The sequence below is a fragment of the Lactuca serriola genome, chromosome 9 (assembly GCF_051521515.1).
Source record: "Lactuca serriola cultivar US96UC23 chromosome 9, Lser_US96UC23_V15, whole genome shotgun sequence".
Taxonomy (NCBI): Eukaryota; Viridiplantae; Streptophyta; class Magnoliopsida; order Asterales; family Asteraceae; genus Lactuca; species Lactuca serriola.
In genome coordinates, this window is record NC_136416.1 from 40,906,136 (window position 1) to 40,927,500 (window position 21,365).

The window sequence follows — 21,365 nt, forward strand, 5'->3', positions numbered from 1 at the left end:
ATTACCCCCCCCCCCCCCTTATGGATATGTTTAATAATTACCATCATCGCAAACTAAACATTTGAGATGTTAAATTTCAGACATGGACCCTTATATTCCAAAAAATAGCTTTCATGACTAAGTGCTTAAGCTATTAAGCACTTTAATGGGTTCAAAATATGATTAAAAGTGTGTATCAGACAAGATACAACAACACCAAAACATTTCAATACAAATGGGGGGAGGGGTAAAATGGTCCAAAATCAAAAATGATGCAGGAAGGGTAAAATGGTCTAAAATTAATAAAATCAATTATGAATTTGTTATAATTGAAAAAAAAATAATACATGTGTTTTTCTTCTTAAAGAACATTGTTGATAATGGTAATAAAAATATGAGTCATTAAAGATAAATCAAGAACTAATAGTCTGTATCCAAAACAATATATAAAATTTCTAACAAAAATACTTACAACCTTTGTAACAACCATTTATATATTTGTTTAAAATATGACAATTGTCGAATGACAATTGTCGTTTCCAAACACCACATGACGGGGATATTCCTCGAGGTTGGTTTCATATAGAAAACGTATAGAAAATTCACTGTAAATTAATTTCCGAACTTCATATTATTGGTGGTTGTTAATCTTGAACCGCCTCATTCTTCATTCTTCATCGATCCATCATTTGGAATTGTTGATTCTAAACAACAACAAATATAATTCCTCACTTTAAAATCGATAAATCAACAACGAAGATATGAGGAATTTGAAATATTGACCAAATCATACGAGAAATTTGAAGAAAACAACATACCGAGATGGTAGTTGAAGAATGTGGGGGTGAAGGTGCCCATGCTTTGTGGAGTTGCAGAGTTGAATACAACCTGAAAAGAAGAGAAGGTTGTGTTGGTTCGGCAGCTGAGAGAGATTTACATGTTTAAGAAATCCATCCATGGGGATTCAGAGCAGAAGATCGAGGGTCTAACCTATACCACGATTCAAACGCCCTATATATGGATTTGGGGAAGAATTCGTCGTCATTAATCTTGTTTTATACTTCATCCAGCACCATCGATCTTCATATGTTCTACTTCCCTGCAATAAATCGAAAAGAAAAGAGTCAATAATCAGAGAGGAAAACTATATGCAAAAGAATTGATACATCTGATTGTGGATTGACTTTTGGTAAAATGACTTGTAAGGGTAACGAAGTATCAGCATTATACAAAAAATATCATTATACTTTTTTTTATATACATATCGCCAACCAACTATAAAGTTTGTACACATATGACCATTAAACTTTACCTTTATTCAAAAAAATACCATTGCATTACCGGTGATAGTAGGTCAACCGTCACGTGCCATGTCACGTGGTTGCTGACATGGATTTTACTGTTTATTATTTACACATTATACCATTAAACTTTTTTTGCACACATTATACCATTAAACTTTTTCTTGTACATATTTTACCATTAAACTTTTTTGTACACATTTTGCCATTAATTTTATATAATTTATTAAAAAAATAACATTTCAAAAAAATACATGTTATTACATAAAAATGGGTTTTCCATCATTGTTACTCCCTGATTTCGTAACGATTAGGAGAGAGGGTTCATTTTTACAACGATTCTAAGCACTCCCTTTTGCAACAACATCTTACATTTATGTTGGTCATACATCGATTGAAAACCAAAAGGTTTGAACTTGAGGCTTCCCTATAGAGTGCCTAAGAAATAATAAACTCTTCATTATTTTAGCTAAACTTTAATAAACTTACCTTTATAAGTCATTTTCCTATCGGTAAATAATAATATAACTTTAATGCATATTTCTAATCAAGAAGGGAGAGCGTGTGTGTGTGTGTGTGTGGGGGGGGGGGGGGGGGGGGGGTAAACAACATATGGTTTTCAGTCAATGTATGACCAACATAAATGTACGATGTTGCAAAATGGAGTATTTAGTATCATTTTCAAAAACGAACCCTCTCCCCCAAACCTTACAAAATCAAGGAGTAACAATGATGGAAAACCCATTTTGATGTAATAATATGTATTTTTTGAAATGTTATTTTATTTGAATAAATTATATAAGATTAATGGTAAAATGAGTACAAAAAAATTTAATGGTAAAATATGTACAAGAAAAAGTTTAATGGTATAATGTGTACAAAAAAAGTTTAATGGTATAATGTGTACATAATAAACAGTAAAATCCATGTCAGCAACCACTTGACATGACACGTTGCGGTTGACCTACTATCACCGGTAACGTAATGGTATTTTTTGAACAAAGGTAAAGTTTAATGGTCGTATGTGTACAAACTTTCTAGTTGGTTGGTGATATGTATACAAAAAAAAAGTTTAATGGTATTTTTTGTATAATGTTGATACTTCATTACCCTTACAGGGAAAATGACTTAAAAGCCCAATGAAGTTTACAAACCGTTCAAAAAACCCCAATCATGTTTTGCCTGTTCAAAAAAACCCAACAAATTTAACATTTTGTCTAAAAAGCCCAACTAAGTTACATTTTCCTGAAAGTCAAATAAGAGAAACAGATGACGTGACTTATTACCGTATCAAAAAAATGACTTGTTAGGCCAATGAAGTTTCCAAAACGCTTAAAAAACTCCAATCATGTTTTAACTGTTCAAAAAAAACCCAACGAACTTAAACAAAACAAAATTGGGATTTTTTGAACGGTTTGGAACTTTGTTGGCCTTTTTAGACAAAATGTTAAGTTCATTGGTTTTTTTTGAACAGACAAAACATGATTGGGGTTTTTTGAATTGTTTGGAAACTTCGTTGGGCTTTTAAGTCATTTTCCCTACCCTTACAAGTCATTTTCCCTTGACTTTTCCCACAACATCTTCAAATTTCTACATGAAAATTATACAGGAAACAATTAAATACTTATGAAATCGAAAATAGAAATGAACATTAACTTCAATTATACAATGGAATTGAATATGCAATGAAGTACAAATCAAAGGAACCGATTAAAGAAATCGACATACTTTGACACTCACATACCAAAAAAAACCCTTTAAATTACTAATTAAGCTAACCCATTTTTCTACTTGTATCATGTTATACTAGGTGTGAGACTCGTATATTATACGGGTTAATTTAAAAAAAAAATAGATATAAACATTAAAGTGTAAGTAGTAAATACTTTTTAATGTAAAACTTTAAAATAAGAAAGGAAGAAATGTGTTCATTGCAATTTAATTTCATATATATTATATTTAATACTTTACATATATAAGTATATGACTTTAATTTTAAAATTGAAACAAATCAGAAATTGACAAGTGGATAACATTTATTTAAAAAATACCACAAAATGACAAGTGTCAAAACTCATGAAAGATTGAAAAATGACAAATTTATTCTCATTTATTAGGGAGAATTTGATACCCTCGATATATATTATTTACATAAATAAAATCATTTCCATACTAAAACTATTTCAACAGCTTCTTTTTTAATACTTTGAACTATGTAGTTTGAATATATAAACTCCTAACTTTTCAATTAAGAGAAATTAAATTGTTTCCTACTTTTTATGCCTACAAATGTTCCTACCCAATAAAATTATGACAAGTGTCACCATTCCATATTTTTTTAACTAACTCATTAAGGTTATATTAGGAATATATCAATTATAATTAAATTGAATGGTGATTTGTCATAATTTTAGTGGGTAAGAATAATTATAGGTATAAAAGGTAGGAGGTAATTTAATTTCTCTTCAATTAAAGACCTTCATCTAAACTATTATTATTTTTATAATATTAACTCACCAATTCTAACTACATAGTATTCTTATACGAGTATGCTCCAGCAACACTGATATATATATATATATATATATATATATATATATATATATATATATATATATATATATATATATATATATATATATTACATAAAGACTACAAGTGACAAACATGTTGTAAAAATCTCAACTTAAACATAAAATGCTATTGAAGAAATGAAGGAAATTTTGACCTATCATCTAGTAAGGTTAATCTGTTTTTTCTTAAAAAAAAAGTTTCTAAATGGTAAACACGCACACACCAAGCAAAGTTTACTCAACTTACTACATTCTCGAAATAATGATCTAACATTTTTCTCGAAGTCTTCTTTAAAGAAGCTATATTAATATCTTCGTTGAATTTCCTTTTCTAAAGAACTTCCAAAATGTTCTTTGGAGCTTCCAGATTTTTTTTCCTTCAATGAAAAAAATTAATGTGGAAGTTTAGATTGAAAACATACCTAGAAGTTCACATGTTCAATTGTTCAGATCAAAAACATGCATGCAAGTTCAATACAATAAAAGAAAAAAAAAGATATTTTAAATGTTGAAACTTAAAATACACCTGAATGTTCAGATCAAAAAGCCTGCAAAGTTCTTACCTATAGCTTTCAAAAATATTTAAAAGCCAATAGTTAAAAATACGCAACCAACAATAGAGGGAGATACATTTTTTGTTCATTCCGTGAACATATATGATCGAATAGTTATAGAATTACACAAATAGTTCAAAATGATCAAAACCTCTCGGACAAACAAATCCTTCAAATAAATGATGGAATTACACAAACTCCTGAACATATATGAGTGAATTATTTCATGTACCTCTACAAAAGCAGTATGGAATTCCATTAGTAGTCAATCCCAACAGGAAAAAGTTCTTTTTAAATGTTAATTGTTGGTCTATACACATAAAGTTGTAACTAAAGATCATAAAGTTATAAATGCCCTTCCATTAAACTTTTTGATAAAAAAATCTTACAACTCAAAAAGCTACAATCCATCCATACCCATTAAAGAACCTTTATGACCATACCTCTTACTTATCATATAAACTAGGCGATGCTCCTTATCTCATCACCTAACCCTAATATCTTCAGCCTCCATCCCTCCAAACCCTAGAAACAAAACCCTAGCCCCCATTTGAGTGGTTTTTGAGCTTTTGGTGGTATTTCATGTTTTTTGGTGTTCATAGAAGAAGAATGAACTTCTTGGAGAAGTGTGGGATTGCTTGAAGCTTTTGGATCCGGGGTTTTTGCATCTTGATCTACATTTTGGAGGTATAAAGTTTCTATCTTGGTGATCTTATATGTTAGATCTAGTTTATGGTGTATTTTGTGCATTTTGGAGTCTTTTTTGATAAAGATGGGTTTTTGATCTACTCCAGAAGTAATGGATGTTAGATCTAAACTCCACTAAGGTCCCTTGTTCATCAAAATGGAAACTTTATGAAAGATTTTGGTCCATGCATGTATTAAACTCTTATTAATTTCCTTTATTGGTTAAGACCTTACCTAGGGACCAGATCTATGTCTTGGACATCTTGTCTTAACACGTTAAGAGCAAAATGTGGGGTTTTGGATTCCTAACTAGTACGTTGGGCGTACAAGGAGGTACGCTCATCGTAATGCGAGGATTATGCATCAGGAAGTTGTACATTATGCATCATGGTCGAGTACGTGGGGCGTACTCCCCAGTTAGTCGTTTTGGGCTTTTGAGGTTTGGGCCATTGTTGGGTTTTCTTATTTTGGGCCTGATTGGGTCATTAGACTTCTTTTTGGGCTTTTGGTTAGTATCTTTTAGGCTTCTTTGGATTTTAGGCCCATAAAGGGTTTTGAGGGCTCAATTTGGAAAATTGGACCATAGTTAGTCCTTGGGTGTTTATGTTGGAATTTGGACCTTTGGAAAATTAGGCTTGGGCCTTGGGCCAAGTTATGGAAAAGGTAAAAAGGTCTTTTACCCTTGTTTGGACTCTCAGTGTAGGTCAGGATCCGATTTTCGATTGGATGATTATTTTGTTATTGGCAGTGCGGGGATTTTGTTAGCGGGCCAGTAGCCAGGGATTCTTTCTGCGAGATTCGACAGTGCGAGGTGAGTTGCCTCACTGTGTCTAGCTGGTCTAAGGCACCAATGTCGGCCCATGATTGTTATGTTAGGAGGCAAGATGTATGCATGACTCTTGCATTGGTTTTGTAGACTACATGTTTATCGGGTGAGGCCCGATTATGGGCGGGGCCTGATGAGTATATTGTATGCTAGTTATCAGTATGTGTTTTATGCTTACCGGGCAAGGCCGATGTCGGGGCGGGGATCGATGACTGTATGGTATGCTATTGTCTTTATAATTATCGCATGTGTTCGTGTGATTATATGTTCGTGTGATTATATGTTTGTATGATTATGTGTGTACTGGGCTGGCCCCGATGCCAGGCGGGGCCTAATGAATGACAAATATGTAATCCGAGTGGGGCTCGATGTCGGACAGGACCCGAGGTCGAGCGGGGCTCGATATCAGGCGCGGCTGAGGTAGGGCGGGGGATTAGTATATGTTGATATGTATGGTATGTGGTATATTGGGGGAACTCACTAAGCTTTATGCTTATGTTTATGGTTATGGTTTCAAGTTAGAGGTGGCAAAAATTAACACGACACGAACCCGACACGAAATAAACGGGTTTGGGTAAGATATTTCAACCAGTTTAAATAAACGGGTTGACACGACACGAAAATTAGGGTTGATAATTTCAACTAGAATATGACTCGAAAATGACCCGTTATATATATATATATATATATATATATATATATATATATATATATATATATATATATATATATATATATATATGCAAGTATTTTGAATTATTTAAATAAACTAGAGAGATACAAAATCAAAACCATAAGTAAAAGAAAGCCTTCGAATTAAATTGTTTTGTAATGTTGAAATGACTTAGCCATCTAGATCAAGACTTCATTTCAATTTTTCATTCACTCCCAAACTACCCGGTCTCTTTCACCACTCTCGCATCCTCATGACCTTTGTCATCCGCCTCCCCAACTCCCACTCTTTTAATTTTGTCATTTGAACTTGCTATGACTTCAACTATTCTGCCTTCAAAGTATTTGTTTTTCTTTTCTTCCTACCTAACTCCTACTCTTTCAACATGCTCAATCTTTTAACCTCACATGACACGACATATTTCGAGCTATAGCCCTAACCCGAAACCCGACACGAACTCGACACAAAAATAAACGGGTTGACACGACACGACACGTTAATTAAATGGGTCGGATTAGGGTCAAGCACTTTCAACCCGTTTAGTGTTTCGGCACGACACGAACCCGACACAACACGATTGACACCTCTATTTCAAGTACTTCCGGTTGGAAAAGGGAATGACCCGACTTGATCGCAGTGCATCCACCCGTGTTTCCGCATTATGAAGATTTTTGAATTTTAATCTGATAATTGTTTTCTTACAAAGCACTCTTAAATATTATGAAAAAGGGATATTGAATGATTAATTAAGATAATTATTGTTTTGGTTGGATTAAAAATGAAATTTTTTACTGCATAAATTTTCTGGATGTTACAAATATATGATTTTATTTATATAAATCACTTTATCATATTCGTATTGGGTAGTGATGGGTTTTGGGAAAAATAAAATAATGGGTTGGATAGTAAAGGGTTTTTGGGAATATAAAATAATGGTGAGAGGTCACACATTGTATTAAGGAAAAGAAAAGATGTTCATTCGGGTACTCTATCCCTATCAGGGTTGTCTTATTGACTATATTGCTACAGAACCCCCATAGTAATATTGTCTACTCACAGAGATCCTTTAGGATACGTCCAACAAGATCATCACTTTAGGATCAGGAAGTGAGAATAACAGGAATAGGTAATTGGGTTAATTGTATAAGATAAAAATATACAACTATATTATTGTGGGTTGAAAACCCTCTGTACTCACTAGGTTCCCCAACATAATCCACTCAGTTTCTCAGTATCACAGGTAATGGTTTGAAGTTACATTATGTTGAGAGATTGAAGGAGTTTTAGGTCATTATTATAATTACTGTAAGGTCTGTAAAGTTTATGTCTATGTTCTGAATTAGTTATGACATCCCAAAATTTTATTAATAAAACATTTCTTTGAAAATATTTTCATGGGACAAATTTCGCAACTTAATAAATACTGTGTTTTCAAATAAGCATAAATAAAAATGTTTTTTTTTCAAACCGTAAAAACAGGAATGTCACAAAATATGCTTTTTTTAAGTTTCCTAAAATTAAACCTAAGTTAATTTCATTAGACTTTTGTATATGAACCAGAACCACATTTTGCACTCGTTGCTTCTTTTAAACAAAATTTTGGAGGTTTGTACTTTTTGAATTTTTTTATAATTTAAAAGATAGTTATAATGTAATAATGATGTAATTTGGTTTATTAACTGGTCCGACAGTTGGACTATTAAACCCGTAAGACGACCGGTTCAATGATCGATTCGGTTTTCAAAACCTTGTTATTCCTTAATGACAAAATTCCAGGAATGGTCCTTTTGGTTTTAAAAATTTCTCTTAAATGGTCCTTAAGAAACTTTTCTTGCAGATATGGTCCCTAACTATGGATTTTGTAACGTCAACGGTCCTTATGACTAACATTGTTTGTAACGTCCCAAATTTCAAAATATTTTTTAAAATAAGATAAGCACTCATTTTCATAAAATTATAATCAAGATGAAACCATTTTTTCATAAGCCACAACCCAAAATTAGAGAAATAAAGAAAATCGGCGTGGAATCTCAAAACATAAAAATGCTGATGTGTGTGTACAGTCACGTATTCACCTTCCCACGATCCAAAGAAGTCCTTGAAAAAATTTAATCCACAATTATAAATACAAAGCTTAGTGAGTTCCTTAAAATACCACATACAACGATAAACAAACAATACATACAAATAATGGCCTTAAGCACAAAGTTGGTCTGCCCCTTGGCCTTCAGCATAAAGTTGGTCCACCCCTTTGGCCTTCGGCATAAAGTTAGTCTGCCACGAATATCTTGGCCTTCAGCACAAAGCTGGACCACTCTCAACTCGCACATGATATGTCAACATATAACAAACAGGCAATCAGACAATTTAACAACAAGCAACTAACTAAATTAGTATACTTGCCTAACAACACACTACAACATAACTACATCTCAACATATAGAGGACATATATTGTAATATATAGTATAGTGAGAAATCTCACATCGTAGAAATATAGAATCACAACTGCATGCGAATAAATTTAAAGGTCAATCTCACAAACCACCTATACATCCCTCAGCCTATAGCTCAATAATCATTAAGTTTGACTAAAATTCAAATTGGATAAAAAGTCAATGGCCAAGTGGTCAAAGTCAACAGTCAATGATCAACGCCTTCCCACGACTATTACCTTTGTCGTGTCGCGATTACTAAAGGACAAGACAGTCGCAATTATCCATTGCGATCCGTGCTGTAACACCCTAAGGACCGCATCACCAACTATGTGAAAAACAACTTAACTCGATAAGCTCTTAATCCTTAAAGTCCATAGCTTATAGGCTCAGATCAGGTTTATCTCATGCATTGCATGGATAAACTTTACAACTTTATCCTTTTCCTTGGTCCAAACAAACAAGATCCCAAGCCCTAACTCTCTAGGAGACCAAAAATGACCAAATCTTAACTATGACACAAAGGTGATGCATGAAATCCCAACTTTCCCTCTCAAGGATGGTCCAGAAGTCATCAAATCCAACCATAATGTTTTGGAGTTTTCCAAACTCCAAGAACTATAAAGGAACAGACTAAAAGGAACCAAAACTCACATCACACCTAGATCTATGCATGAAATTAAGAAAAGCAAGGAACTTTTTTACTTATAAAGCAATTAATGGGTATAGAAGGTTGCAACTTCATCTGGAACACACACATTTAAGCACCATAAGCTTCTTTCTTTTTCAATATCTCAACAAAATCACCAAAATCACTAAAGAGCACAAGGGGACTAAGGTTTTGATATGAGAGGTGGAGGCTAAAAAATGAACAAACCCTAAACACCACATTCCTTAAATAGGGCACAAGGCCCGAGATCTAGGGTTTTGGGCTGAGGCGGCCACCACATCGTGGACAATAAATGATCGCGTCACTAGTTAATGACGTGGTTGCACCATATTAGAGTTTTTTATGTGTTTGAGAGGGGAACTTAAAGCATATATAGGTTGATGTTACAAATTAGAGTTTTTAGTGTTCAAGTCATGCAAGATGGCTTCGTCGCGTTTAGATTTTAATGAAGATTTAGAGTGAACCAAACCCATATAAGGTGACTAGAATATTGAATTTTTTTGTACAATCATTGTTGCCAGCAGTCCAATAATAGAAAACCTATAACGACGACGATGTTAATCTTCATCAGCAATCATCACCATGTGACGGTGACAACATTAATCGTCATTAGCAATCATCACCATCGTCGCTCTCACCTATGTCGGTGTGCCACAACCATCATTTCTAGTGAAATAATATGAAAGGGAATGATAAGTTACAGGGTCGGCTCTAAGAATTCAAATACTTGGGACGAGCAAAAAAAGGCCCTTAGGTCGTAACATATAACGAATGTTACAGTTTGGTACAAAAAAAAAAAACCTTAATCCTTTAAGCGCTTAAAGATGTTCTTAAGGATGTTCTTCACTTTACTCTTTCATGTTAATGTGCCCCCCCCCCCCCCAAAAAAAATAAATAAATAAATAAAAATGGACATATATGAAGATGGACGTATGTTCTGCACTTCACTTTGCATTTGGGCCTAGTTTTCAATTGCTGAATATAATATAAAATATAGTAATTTTTTTTGGGCCCTAGACACATGCCCCACTTGCCCCTGGCCATAACCGGGCCTGATAAGTTATTCTTTTTCTTTAGATCACTACTCTATTTCTTTCAGGTAGTTGTTCTTCAAATCTCTTTCTTTAAGTTTTGTAAGATCGACATTAGGGTTTGGGTTCACAGATAGGCTACATAGGAGATGCAGAAGGTGGTGGCGAACAATGTCGATTTCTATATCTATATTCCATATTTGGAGAGGGTGTTGGTGGAAGGTGAAAGGTGGTGGGAGTAGGTGGTGATGGTGGGTGCGAATAGTGGCGGAAGTATGTGATGATGAGAGGGGGGGGATAGTAGGCCTGTGTGTTCATATGTGTTTGTATGTGTTCTTGAATGTATGTGTTCATGAGTTTTGAAGAACAAATTCAGAAATTTGGGTGGAAAGTTGTTTTTTTCTTTTCTATTTGTTAGATTAACTGGACAAAAAAATAATAATATCAGATGGGTTTAACTAGAAAATTTTAACAAAGATAATCAAAAAGAACAGGAGTGAAACGAAAATCAAATTAAAAAGATCGATGCTAAAACGAGATCCATACTTAAGGACCATCTCTACAAGAAAACTTTCATAAGGACTGTTCGGGGAAATTTTTTGAAACCTCAAAGACCATTCATGAATTTTGTCTTCCTAAATTATAGGGTAAATTACACCAATCGCTCGTGCATATGCCAAAAAGCACGTTCAGTCCCTATTTTTAAAAATTAACTTGGACCGTCCTTGAGTGTGTTTTTTCTTGCATGGTTAGTCCCTCCGCATATAAAAATACCATTTTACCATTATTTATTTATTTTTGGATTTATTTTCTATTTATTTGTTATTTATTATTTATTTATTATAAAAATAATTATTTATTGCATTTTAAAAAAAAAAAAAGAAATAGACCCTAAACCTATGCACCTTTATAACCCGTCTCTTCCCCTATACCAGATCCGGTGTTTTTCACCAAATCTTACTTGATAAGGACAGAGCTTACAGAGGTGCTTTCATGTTTAATGTGTGTTTGTGTGTGTAATAGAATGAAGAAATTAGGGGTTAACGGAAGTTTGGTGTATATAATTAGTTACAAGGTTTGTGGTGTACTGGATGACGGAGATGGAGGAGAAGATGGTGGAGAAAGTGGTGATTTCTAGTAGTGGAATTGGGTATACGAAAGAGCATAAATCTGAGTATCTGGAGAAGATTGGGCAAAATGTGGTGGAGATTTTGGTATTGGAAAAATCAAGAGAACGAGGAGGAAGAAGGTCGATGGTGGATGTGTTAAATTAATAATCGTCGGTGGTGATGTTGTTTCCGACATGAACATAGGAAGGAAAATGAGGTGGTAGTCCATGGCGACGATCAAGCGGGTTTCTGGATCGAAGGGATAAGGGGAAAGAAACACTGAAGTAGGGAACCACTGCTGGGTGACAGTTACAGCGAGGGGGCTGCTCTGGTGGCCTCCTTGGTTGTTCTCCTTCTGTTCCATTGGCAAAAACACGAGGGATAAGGGGAAAGAAACACTGAAGTAGCAGCCGAGGGAAGCGACGATCCTCAGGGGTGTTTGGTTGTTTCCGATCGATAGGAAGGAGGGGTGGAGAAGGGTTGTCGGTTCCCCTTTTTGTCGTTGATGGTGTAGAAACGAGAGAGAGAGAGAGAGAGAGAGAGAGAGAATTATTTCTTTTTCAATTTATTTTTAAATTAAAACAGTATTTGAAAAATTAAAAAAATATAAAAAAGAAAGTAAAAGGGTATAACCGTCATTTTAAGTTTTTTTGGACCAAAAATACAAAAAAACCTTGATTTTGGGCCTTCTATGCAAGTGAGAAACTTTTTGGACCCTATCCAAAGTTTTTTGAATACCATAGGGACCAATTTTGCATTTTTGTCTAAATGTTTAGAAATTATTAATAAATGTAAAAATATACGATTAAAGTTTATTTTTTGTTTTTCTTATTAATACAAAATAAAAAGCAAGGGCAATATAGTTATTTTATGTGAGGCAAAGGATGAATGGTGGCATGGTGCAGATTTAAACTAACGAGGAATTAGTTGTGCAAGTTTAAGCCAAACGAGAGACGGTCCGAGTTAATTTTTGAAAATAATGACTGAACGTGCTTTTCGGCATATGCACGAGGGAGGATTGGTGTAAATTGCCCTAAATTATACGACTTTCATAGACAAGACTTAAACCTTTTGAGGGAGATCATCTCAACACCATATACCTATCTATAAGCTCTTTGGAATTTGCCCTTAAATAACAAGCAAAAAACTCCCATGGAATCAATCACTCCTTAATAGTCTTAATTAAGCAGCTCTTTTGTTTTTGTTTTTATTTATTTATTTATGAAAAATGCAGTGAAATCAGTTGCACAATAATGCATCTCTATTATCTATATAATAATATTTATTATGTTAAATAATAACGAGTCAAGGCCCCATGGACTCATCTTCATTTTAACGACTTCAAACTTCAAAGTAAACGGCAAAGTCAATAGGCAGTATTTAACTCAGCCTTTTAGCGTGTTGCAGGGTATTCCTCAAACGAATTGAATCCAAACACAATAATATATTCCTCCGTGAGTATTTTCTTGTTCAGTTTTCAGCTGATGAGATTTTGATTCTTAAAAGAATTAGGGTTCATACCCATTGATTGACTGTGGAGAATTCTAGTTTCTTCCAATGAGAACCAAACTCTGCTTTCCGATTTTGTTGATCAGGTTTTACCTGATCATGTTTGGGGTGGTTAATTACACATCGGTTTCTGGTCATTGTCAAATCGACCAGCATTCCACTTTGATCAAGTTGAGAAACGAATTACAATTCAATTCTTCATTATCAACAAAGCTTGTGTTGTGGAACCAGAGTGTTTCAGATTGTTGCACCTGGGCAGGTGTTAATTGCAGCATTGGGGGTCAGGTTATCGGTCTTGATTTAAGCAGCGAAACGATATCTGGGGGTATAAATGATTCTAGTGCTCTCTTCCATTTAAAGAATCTTGAGATGCTGAATCTGGCTCAAAATAACTTCAATTTCACAACGATTCCTTCAGGATTTGGCAGTTTGACTAGTTTAAGGAATTTAAACTTGTCATATTCTTGGTTTTCAGGCCAGATTCCCGGAGAACTGTCCCAGCTGACAAAGCTGGAATTTCTTGATCTATCTTCTTCTTTTTTCATCAGCTTTTCCTCACTCAAACTTGAGAAACCCAATTTAGGCATGCTTATCAAAAACCTCACACAGCTTAGAGTTGTTTATCTTGATAATGTGAACATATCGGCACAAAAATCAGATTGGTGCCAGGCTTTATCCTCTTCTTTGCCTGATTTGGAGGTTTTGAGCTTGTCATACTGTCAGCTTTCAGGCCCTTTACACGACTCCCTTGGGAACCTACACTCACTTTCTGTAATTCGTTTAGCTGGTAATGATTTTAGTGCTGCAGTTCCAGATTTCTTTGGGAATTTCAGAAATCTGACAGCTTTGCATCTTGGCAATTGTAATCTGCATGGAACATTTCCCATGAAGGTCCTTGGGTTGCAGAATTTACAAAGTCTGGATTTATCGTTTAATAAGAATCTTCAAGGTTCTTTAACAGATTTCCCTGTGAACGGATCTTTACAAAGTTTAGTGCTCCAAGAGACAAACTTTTCAGGGGCGATACCGGAATCTATCGGAAATCTTAAAAGCTTATCCAGGATAGAGCTTGATAGGAGCAGTTTCAGTGGACGAATTCCCAAGTCCATGGAAAACCTCACCCAATTGACTTACCTTGCTTTGTCATCAAACAAATTCACCGGCCAAATTCCATCATTTCAGTCGTGCAAACATCTTACCTATATTGACCTCGCACGCAACAGTTTATCGGGTATCATCCCTTCTGCTCAGTTCCAGGATCTTCAAAACCTTGTGTCTGTTGATCTAAGATTCAATGCTTTCAATGGAAGCCTACCTTTGTCTTTGTTCAATCTGCAACAACTGCAAAAGATCCAGCTTTCCAACAACAACTTTGATGGTGTACTTGCTAATTTTTCTAATCCGTCTGCATCTTTATTGGACATTCTTGATTTTAGCAGTAACAGATTGGTAGGACAAATTCCCAGATCCTTCTTTGAACTTGGGAGGCTTAATATCCTCCTGTTATCTTCCAACAACCTCAATGGCACCATCCACACAAAAGATTTCCAGGGTCTGAGCAACCTGACAACCCTTGATCTTTCTTTCAACAACTTGTCGATCAAAACAGGTGGCATCATCTGGTCTCATCTTCCAAACTTGTATTCATTGAAATTGGCTTCATGCAATCTTCACAAGTTCCCTAATCTACAAAAGCAAACAAGATTGCTAACTTTAGACCTTTCGGATAACAAAATTGGTGGAGAAATACCAAGCTGGATCTGGGAGGTTGGAAATGGAGGCCTTTCGTACCTGAACCTTTCTCGTAACCAGTTAACCGGCCTCCAAGAGCCCTATGTTATGCCTGATCTTGGTGTCCTCGACCTGCATTCCAATCACCTCCATGGAGCGATTCCAATTCCACCACAAACTGCTACCTTCATTGATTACTCCAACAATCTTTTCAATTCCTCACTCCCTGAAACCATTGGGGTAAACCTCACTTTTGCCTATATCTTTTCGGTTTCTAACAATTCACTCTCTGGGGAGATTCCCGAATCCATCTGCGATGCTACCTACCTCAAGGTTCTTGATTTGTCAAACAACAATTTAACTGGAAGGATACCACAGTGTTTGATTGAATCTGGTGGTGGCAGTATTGGGGTACTCAACTTGGGAAGCAATAGTCTCAGCGGTCGAATCGAGGGAGTATTCCCTACCATCTGTGGCTTAAACACTCTAGACCTGCATGGAAACCATTTGGAGGGGGAGATCCCACGTTCTCTTGCCAATTGCACAATGCTAGAAGTCTTAAACCTTGGCAACAACAGGATGAACGACATGTATCCTTGCTCTTTGCGTAATAATACGAATTTGCGTGTCCTTGTTCTGCGGAACAATATGTTTCATGGGTCCGTGCATTGTAGTGAACAACAACGCAACAACTGGTCAAAGCTTCAGATTGTAGACATAGCTCACAATTACTTCAATGATACTGTTCCTGCAGATTGGTTCTGGCAATGGACCGCAATGATGATTAATGATGATTGTGAACAATCGAGTAACAGGCACCTTACTTTCACGGTGTTACAGCTCAATAACTTGTACTATCAGGATACTGTCACAGTCACTGTCAAAGGACTTGAGTTGGAGCTGGTGAAAATCCTGACAATCTTCACCTCCATTGATATCTCCAGCAACCGTTTTTCAGGAGAAATACCAGACACAATTGGGAGACTCACTGCTCTGTATATGCTCAACATGTCACATAATGGCTTCACAGGCTCCATCCCACCATCTATTGGGAATTTGAGTCAGTTAGAATCATTGGACATGTCTTCCAACAAACTAACTGGAAAGATTCCATTAATGCTCACAAATCTTCCTTTCCTTTCCTCCTTTAATCTCTCATACAATCAATTGGAAGGAAGAATCCCAACAGGCTCCCAGTTTCAGACCTTCACAGACACATCATACAAAGGAAACAAGGGATTATGTGGGTTTCCTCTTAATAGAAGTTGCACTTCTTCAGTTGCAGTATCATCACCACCAAATTCCAGGGAATCAAATGATGACGGGTTTGACTGGCATTCCGTATTCTATGGAATGGCAGTTGGGTCAGTCTCAACCATCTTGTATTTCCATTGCAAGAGACGTACGTCTGAAACAAGAAGCAGACAATCAAACTTGTCAAGATAATCTGCTGGAAATGTGAATTTCTTGATCCAACACAACACAGGTATATATCATCTTGTTTGTCTTTCTATTCTTCAAAAGCAGAGTCCACATTGTCAAAACTGTGAGTTATGTTGTATAAATTTCTCTGTTTTCAATTTGTATCTAAGTCGGAATGTTGATTCTTGAGGTAAGAGAAAACAGAAAAACATTAAGGACAATTAATATCTATTGGATAGCTTATCTTCACAATTGATGATAAAAGCCAATCAGTGGTAAACATATATATTTTCGATTTGTTATCAAATGGCTAGTTAGCCTACTATGTTTTGGCCAACAGTCAGGTCCAAATTTCTTCATTTGGGGCTCAAAATTCAACATTTTCAGTTTTCTTAAGATCTTTACTTTTTATTTCTTTATTTTTATTAGAGGTAATTCTGTAGGCACATAACAAAATGCTATCTACAAGTGAACCCAAATTGATTTCGGTTTTCAATATCTTGATACAAATAGTCCAAACTAAATGATAATCCGATCCAAACAAACCAAATTACATTTATCGATTTTCACTAGTCAAAGGCCTTCCAAAAATATACATAGAAAAAGCTACCAAGAAAATATCAATCTTCATTAATTTAGTAGAATATAATATACATACAAAAAATGCTGAAAAAAGATAAAAAAAAAAAAAACAATAATAATAATAATGTATTCAGCATCTAGTTATAATATTGGCTTCAATAAACTATCTAGAGACCAATCACATAGTGATAGCCAAACCATGCACATCAAGACTGCATTGTTGACCTGTACTGTTACACTGCTATGAACAAAAAATCTGAAGACAATTTTATGACAAATATCATACAAATAGAAAAAAAAATTAAAAAGACTTGAACCTAAAACAGAAAAGAAAGAAATCAAATTAAAAATAAATTTTGATATTGAAATTTTAGAAAATATATAGAACAATAAATGTGTGATGGAACACAAATGATGTAAAAAATTAGATAATGTAATCTAACTCTAGCTTCACAAAATCACAAATAAGTGAGATAACACCTTAAAACAGAAATGATGAAACTCCTAAAATTGGAAAACATGAACTTGAACCCTTATCTTACCCACTAATCACTAATCATAACCCACATTGAAAATGACCCAAACTAGTTTCTCTGAATTGCAATCGGTAATCATGACTCAAAATGGAAAAGGACGCAATTGGGAAACAAGAATTTGAAAATGGAACCTGCGAAAGTCTCTTTTGAGCTATTTTGTCTTCTGGTGTTTGCTTCTGCTTTTCACTTCTGAGGGTTATAGATTCAGAATCACTGAGAGACGATGATTGAGGAAGCACCAAAGCAGAGAACAGCCCTAACTCGTAAGTTACTTGGAGCGACCATGGAGAAGCCTGAACCTGATTCCCCTTAACTGTGTCCCCAATTCAGTAACTGTGAGCGAGAGCGACAATCGAAATTTGATTGTTGATAATCGGTTTGGGGTGTTTGCCTGTTTGGTTTGTTTCTTGAACTTCCACAGTTTTTATTTATTTCTAGTTTCTAATTAAATAAGTTATTAAAACTAAGATTATAAAATTAATTAAACTTTAATAGTTAAAATTTAAAATTATTAATAACTTATTTTAAATAAGTTATTAATTAAGAGGTTTTTTTAGTTATATAAAATTATAATCACCAAAAGGCTTCTAGCCCAGCGGTATCCGGTGTTACCCTCCCTCCTTATGGTCGAGGGTTCAAGTCCTGTGAGGGACATAGTGGATATTTAGGAGAATTGTAACAGTAGAATATATATATATATATATATATATATATATATATATATATATATATGTTGACAAATGGTATTCATTAATTATAAGACATAATAAGATGAAAAATGGGAAAGGAAAATTAAAATTTGCATTAATTATGAGGTTTAATATGGTGACACATGTCAAAAGGAGATTAAAAACTATTTTTTTATTAGAATAGGGATTTTTTATAAATTATAAAAGTGTTTATTGATTATGGATGTAGTAAAAAGCAAGGTTTTGAAAACCGGACCGGACATCGAACCGGCCGTCTTACCGGTTCGATGGTTCAACTGGTCCAACCGGTCCCAAAAACCGGAAAAACTGGATATATATATATATATATGTGTGTGTGTGTGTGTGTGTGTTTTATATATGTATATTAAATATAGGTACTCCATTTATGTTTTATATATGTTTATTAAATATATATAATATGTAATGCATAATATATAAAATATGTAGTTGTGAAAAAAAAATATAGTTAATGAGTAAATATATCATATATGTATTATTACGTGTGTGTTGTGCAAAAAATAGATAAGTAAATATATTTAATATGTGTAACTGTAAGTGAAGTAGAAGTGTAAAGAATTAGGTGTTGTTTGTTTTTTTGAAGCCAAAATGTCTGCAGTCTGCGGACCACATCTGCAAGCCTCTGCGGCAGAAGAGGTGGACCAAATGTCTGCAGTCTGCAATAAAAAGACTGTTTGTTTTTAACGTCTGCAGCTGTTGAAATAAATTAATTTTTCAAACTTAATTCCATGTCATAAACATTAAAAATGTATTTTCAGCAAAAAGAGAAAGAAAAAAAAAACAGGTGGTCTTTTTTTTTTTTTAGGTTAAACTAAGGTCTGAAGACCTTTGAAGACAGTGGCCCATGTCTGCGCCAGGAAGACCTCGTGCAGACGTTTTTTGATCTGCGCACTTCCAAAAAACAAACACTCTGCGAGGACATATGTCTGCGCGCTGTCTGCGCGGCGCAGACAAAAGTGGTTGCGCAGCTCTTCACAAAAAAACAAACAACCCCACAAACAACCCCTTAGTGTCAAAGGGAATTTGAGGTATCCCACATCGACCCGTGAGAAAACATTAGAAGGCAAAATGAATTTATAAAATGGGGAGCACACCAGCGCTTGAAAGAACAAACTAGAGAATCATTTCAACCAGCCAGCAACCTTGAGCCGGCTTGCTCCTTTGAGTGGAAATGAAAATCAAAATTTTTAAAAAACCGGTTTTTTTCAGGTTAAACCGGGCCGGTTTTTTCCGGTTCTTTGAAAACCGGCGGTTTTTTCCGGTTTGGTTTACGAGCGGTTTTTTGTGTGTAAAGAACCGGAAACCTATCCGGTTCCCGGTTGAACCAGTCCGGTCCGGTTTTAAAAAACAGTGGTAAAAAGAGTTTTTATTTTTTTTAAAATAATGTGGATTTGTTTTATAATGGTAAAAGTTAATAAATTACTTTTAAAAAATATTTGGTTTGGTTTTCAAATACATAGTTATAAATATTAAGAAAAAAAACATTTTCGATCACCAAAATGCAAAAAGAAAAATGGCATGATTGTAAATAACAATAAACCAAAGCCTAGACTAGATCTAAATAAGAGATTTGATACAATGTCTTGTAATTCTCAAAAACATTAACTTCTCCCTTCCCACTCGTTCCACCACCGAGAACCTCCAACCCGATTGTCTTTGTTGCCGTCGTTGATATCTGACTCACCACCGACTTGCCGGAAACCTAATCGACCTCGCTGTCGTCGTCTAGATCTTTTATTTCAGTTCCACATTCAGCAAATCCACTGTTAGCATCGTCCTCCTATATCTCGAGATCTGTGATTTATGCTTCCTCCGGCGATTTCCATCATCTACCTTCATGAAGATACAAACCTAACACCGCCACCACCATTATCGCACTCGTCATCTCCTCCCAACACTGCTTCCCTACCATTGCCACTACCGTTGCCGACCACCGGAACGCTGCTCTACTACCGTCTCAGACTGTTTCCTCCGGTGAGCCGAAAACGTTAGTGAAAACGAGAAGCAGATCCACTTTAATTGTTTCAGATTTCGATTGCTAAATAGATTCCAGTGATTATGTCCAAACACATAAGCAAGTGGAGATCTCATGTTGTTACATCGGCAACTAGCATTTGCATAATCAGATCTGATTGAGAGTGTAGATAGAGCGAGAAGCAGGTCAGAGAAATACATTGATGGAGATGCATCTGGAGGTGTTTCCCATAATTAAAGAAGTTATGGTTAGGAGTTTCACATCCACTAAATTCCGGTAAGAATTTCTCCAGCGATGTTATAGAAATACTTAAAATTTTGAAAGGTACGCCGTATATAAGTTGATCATATTTTTTGGTTGGATATCATTTTTTATTTGTTTGGATTGAGATTGTCCAAGATATTCAAATTGCTTTATGTCATATGGCCTCTTTACATTTATTAAGTTTGATATTAGATATGGTAGATATAGTTGATAAAGATTGTTATTAGGTCCATAGACCGTTAGTATAAAAAATTACGGACAAATCAAATTACTTTAAATCATACATACTTATAAAGCTAGTATTTTTTCTTCAATCTCATGCATTTTTGAAACCCCATTCTTTTTTTCTTTCACCACATTCATTTGAAACTCCCATGACTTTTCAATTTCTTTATAATAATAATTATAATTTGATAATTAAGTTAAATAAATATCAAATCTAAAGTGTATTCATATATAAACTAAATTTCAATATTAAAATAATATCTTTAATTCTACTTATAAAATTATGTTTTTTAACTTTTAACATATTATACTTAATTTATTAGTTTTAATATATTGTTGGATGTAAACCATTATCATTTTAAAGGTATAATTTTTGAATAATTTGTATAAAATACTTAAATTATTAATTAAAATATAACATTATAGGCTCAACTTAAATATAAATTTTTATTTAACTTAAACAACCCAAAAATTATTTTATAAATAATTAAAAGTGATAAATTGTAGTGTCTTTCTAATAATGATTGTAAGTTGGTTAATAAGGTTAAATAAATAT

The 21,365-nt window shown here is 34.5% G+C and overlaps 1 protein-coding gene and 1 long non-coding RNA gene across 2 annotated transcripts in view; both read left to right on the top strand.

Moving 5' to 3' along the window:
• The first annotated feature begins 13,256 nt into the window (after nucleotides 1-13,256).
• On the top strand, nucleotides 13,257-16,657 carry LOC145073292 (receptor-like protein 7). Its single transcript, XM_079019842.1, has one exon. It carries the CDS (start codon nucleotides 13,395-13,397, stop codon nucleotides 16,521-16,523), a length of 3,129 nt encoding a protein of 1,042 aa, XP_078875968.1. The 5' UTR covers nucleotides 13,257-13,394; the 3' UTR covers nucleotides 16,524-16,657.
• Nucleotides 16,658-19,857: 3,200 nt separating this feature from the next.
• Nucleotides 19,858-21,365, top strand: part of LOC145072038 (uncharacterized) — a 4,884-nt gene continuing 3,376 nt past the window's right edge. Inside the window, exon 1 of the long non-coding RNA XR_013690897.1 lies at nucleotides 19,858-20,596. This is a non-coding gene — a long non-coding RNA (uncharacterized LOC145072038). The remainder of the gene's footprint in view (nucleotides 20,597-21,365) is intronic.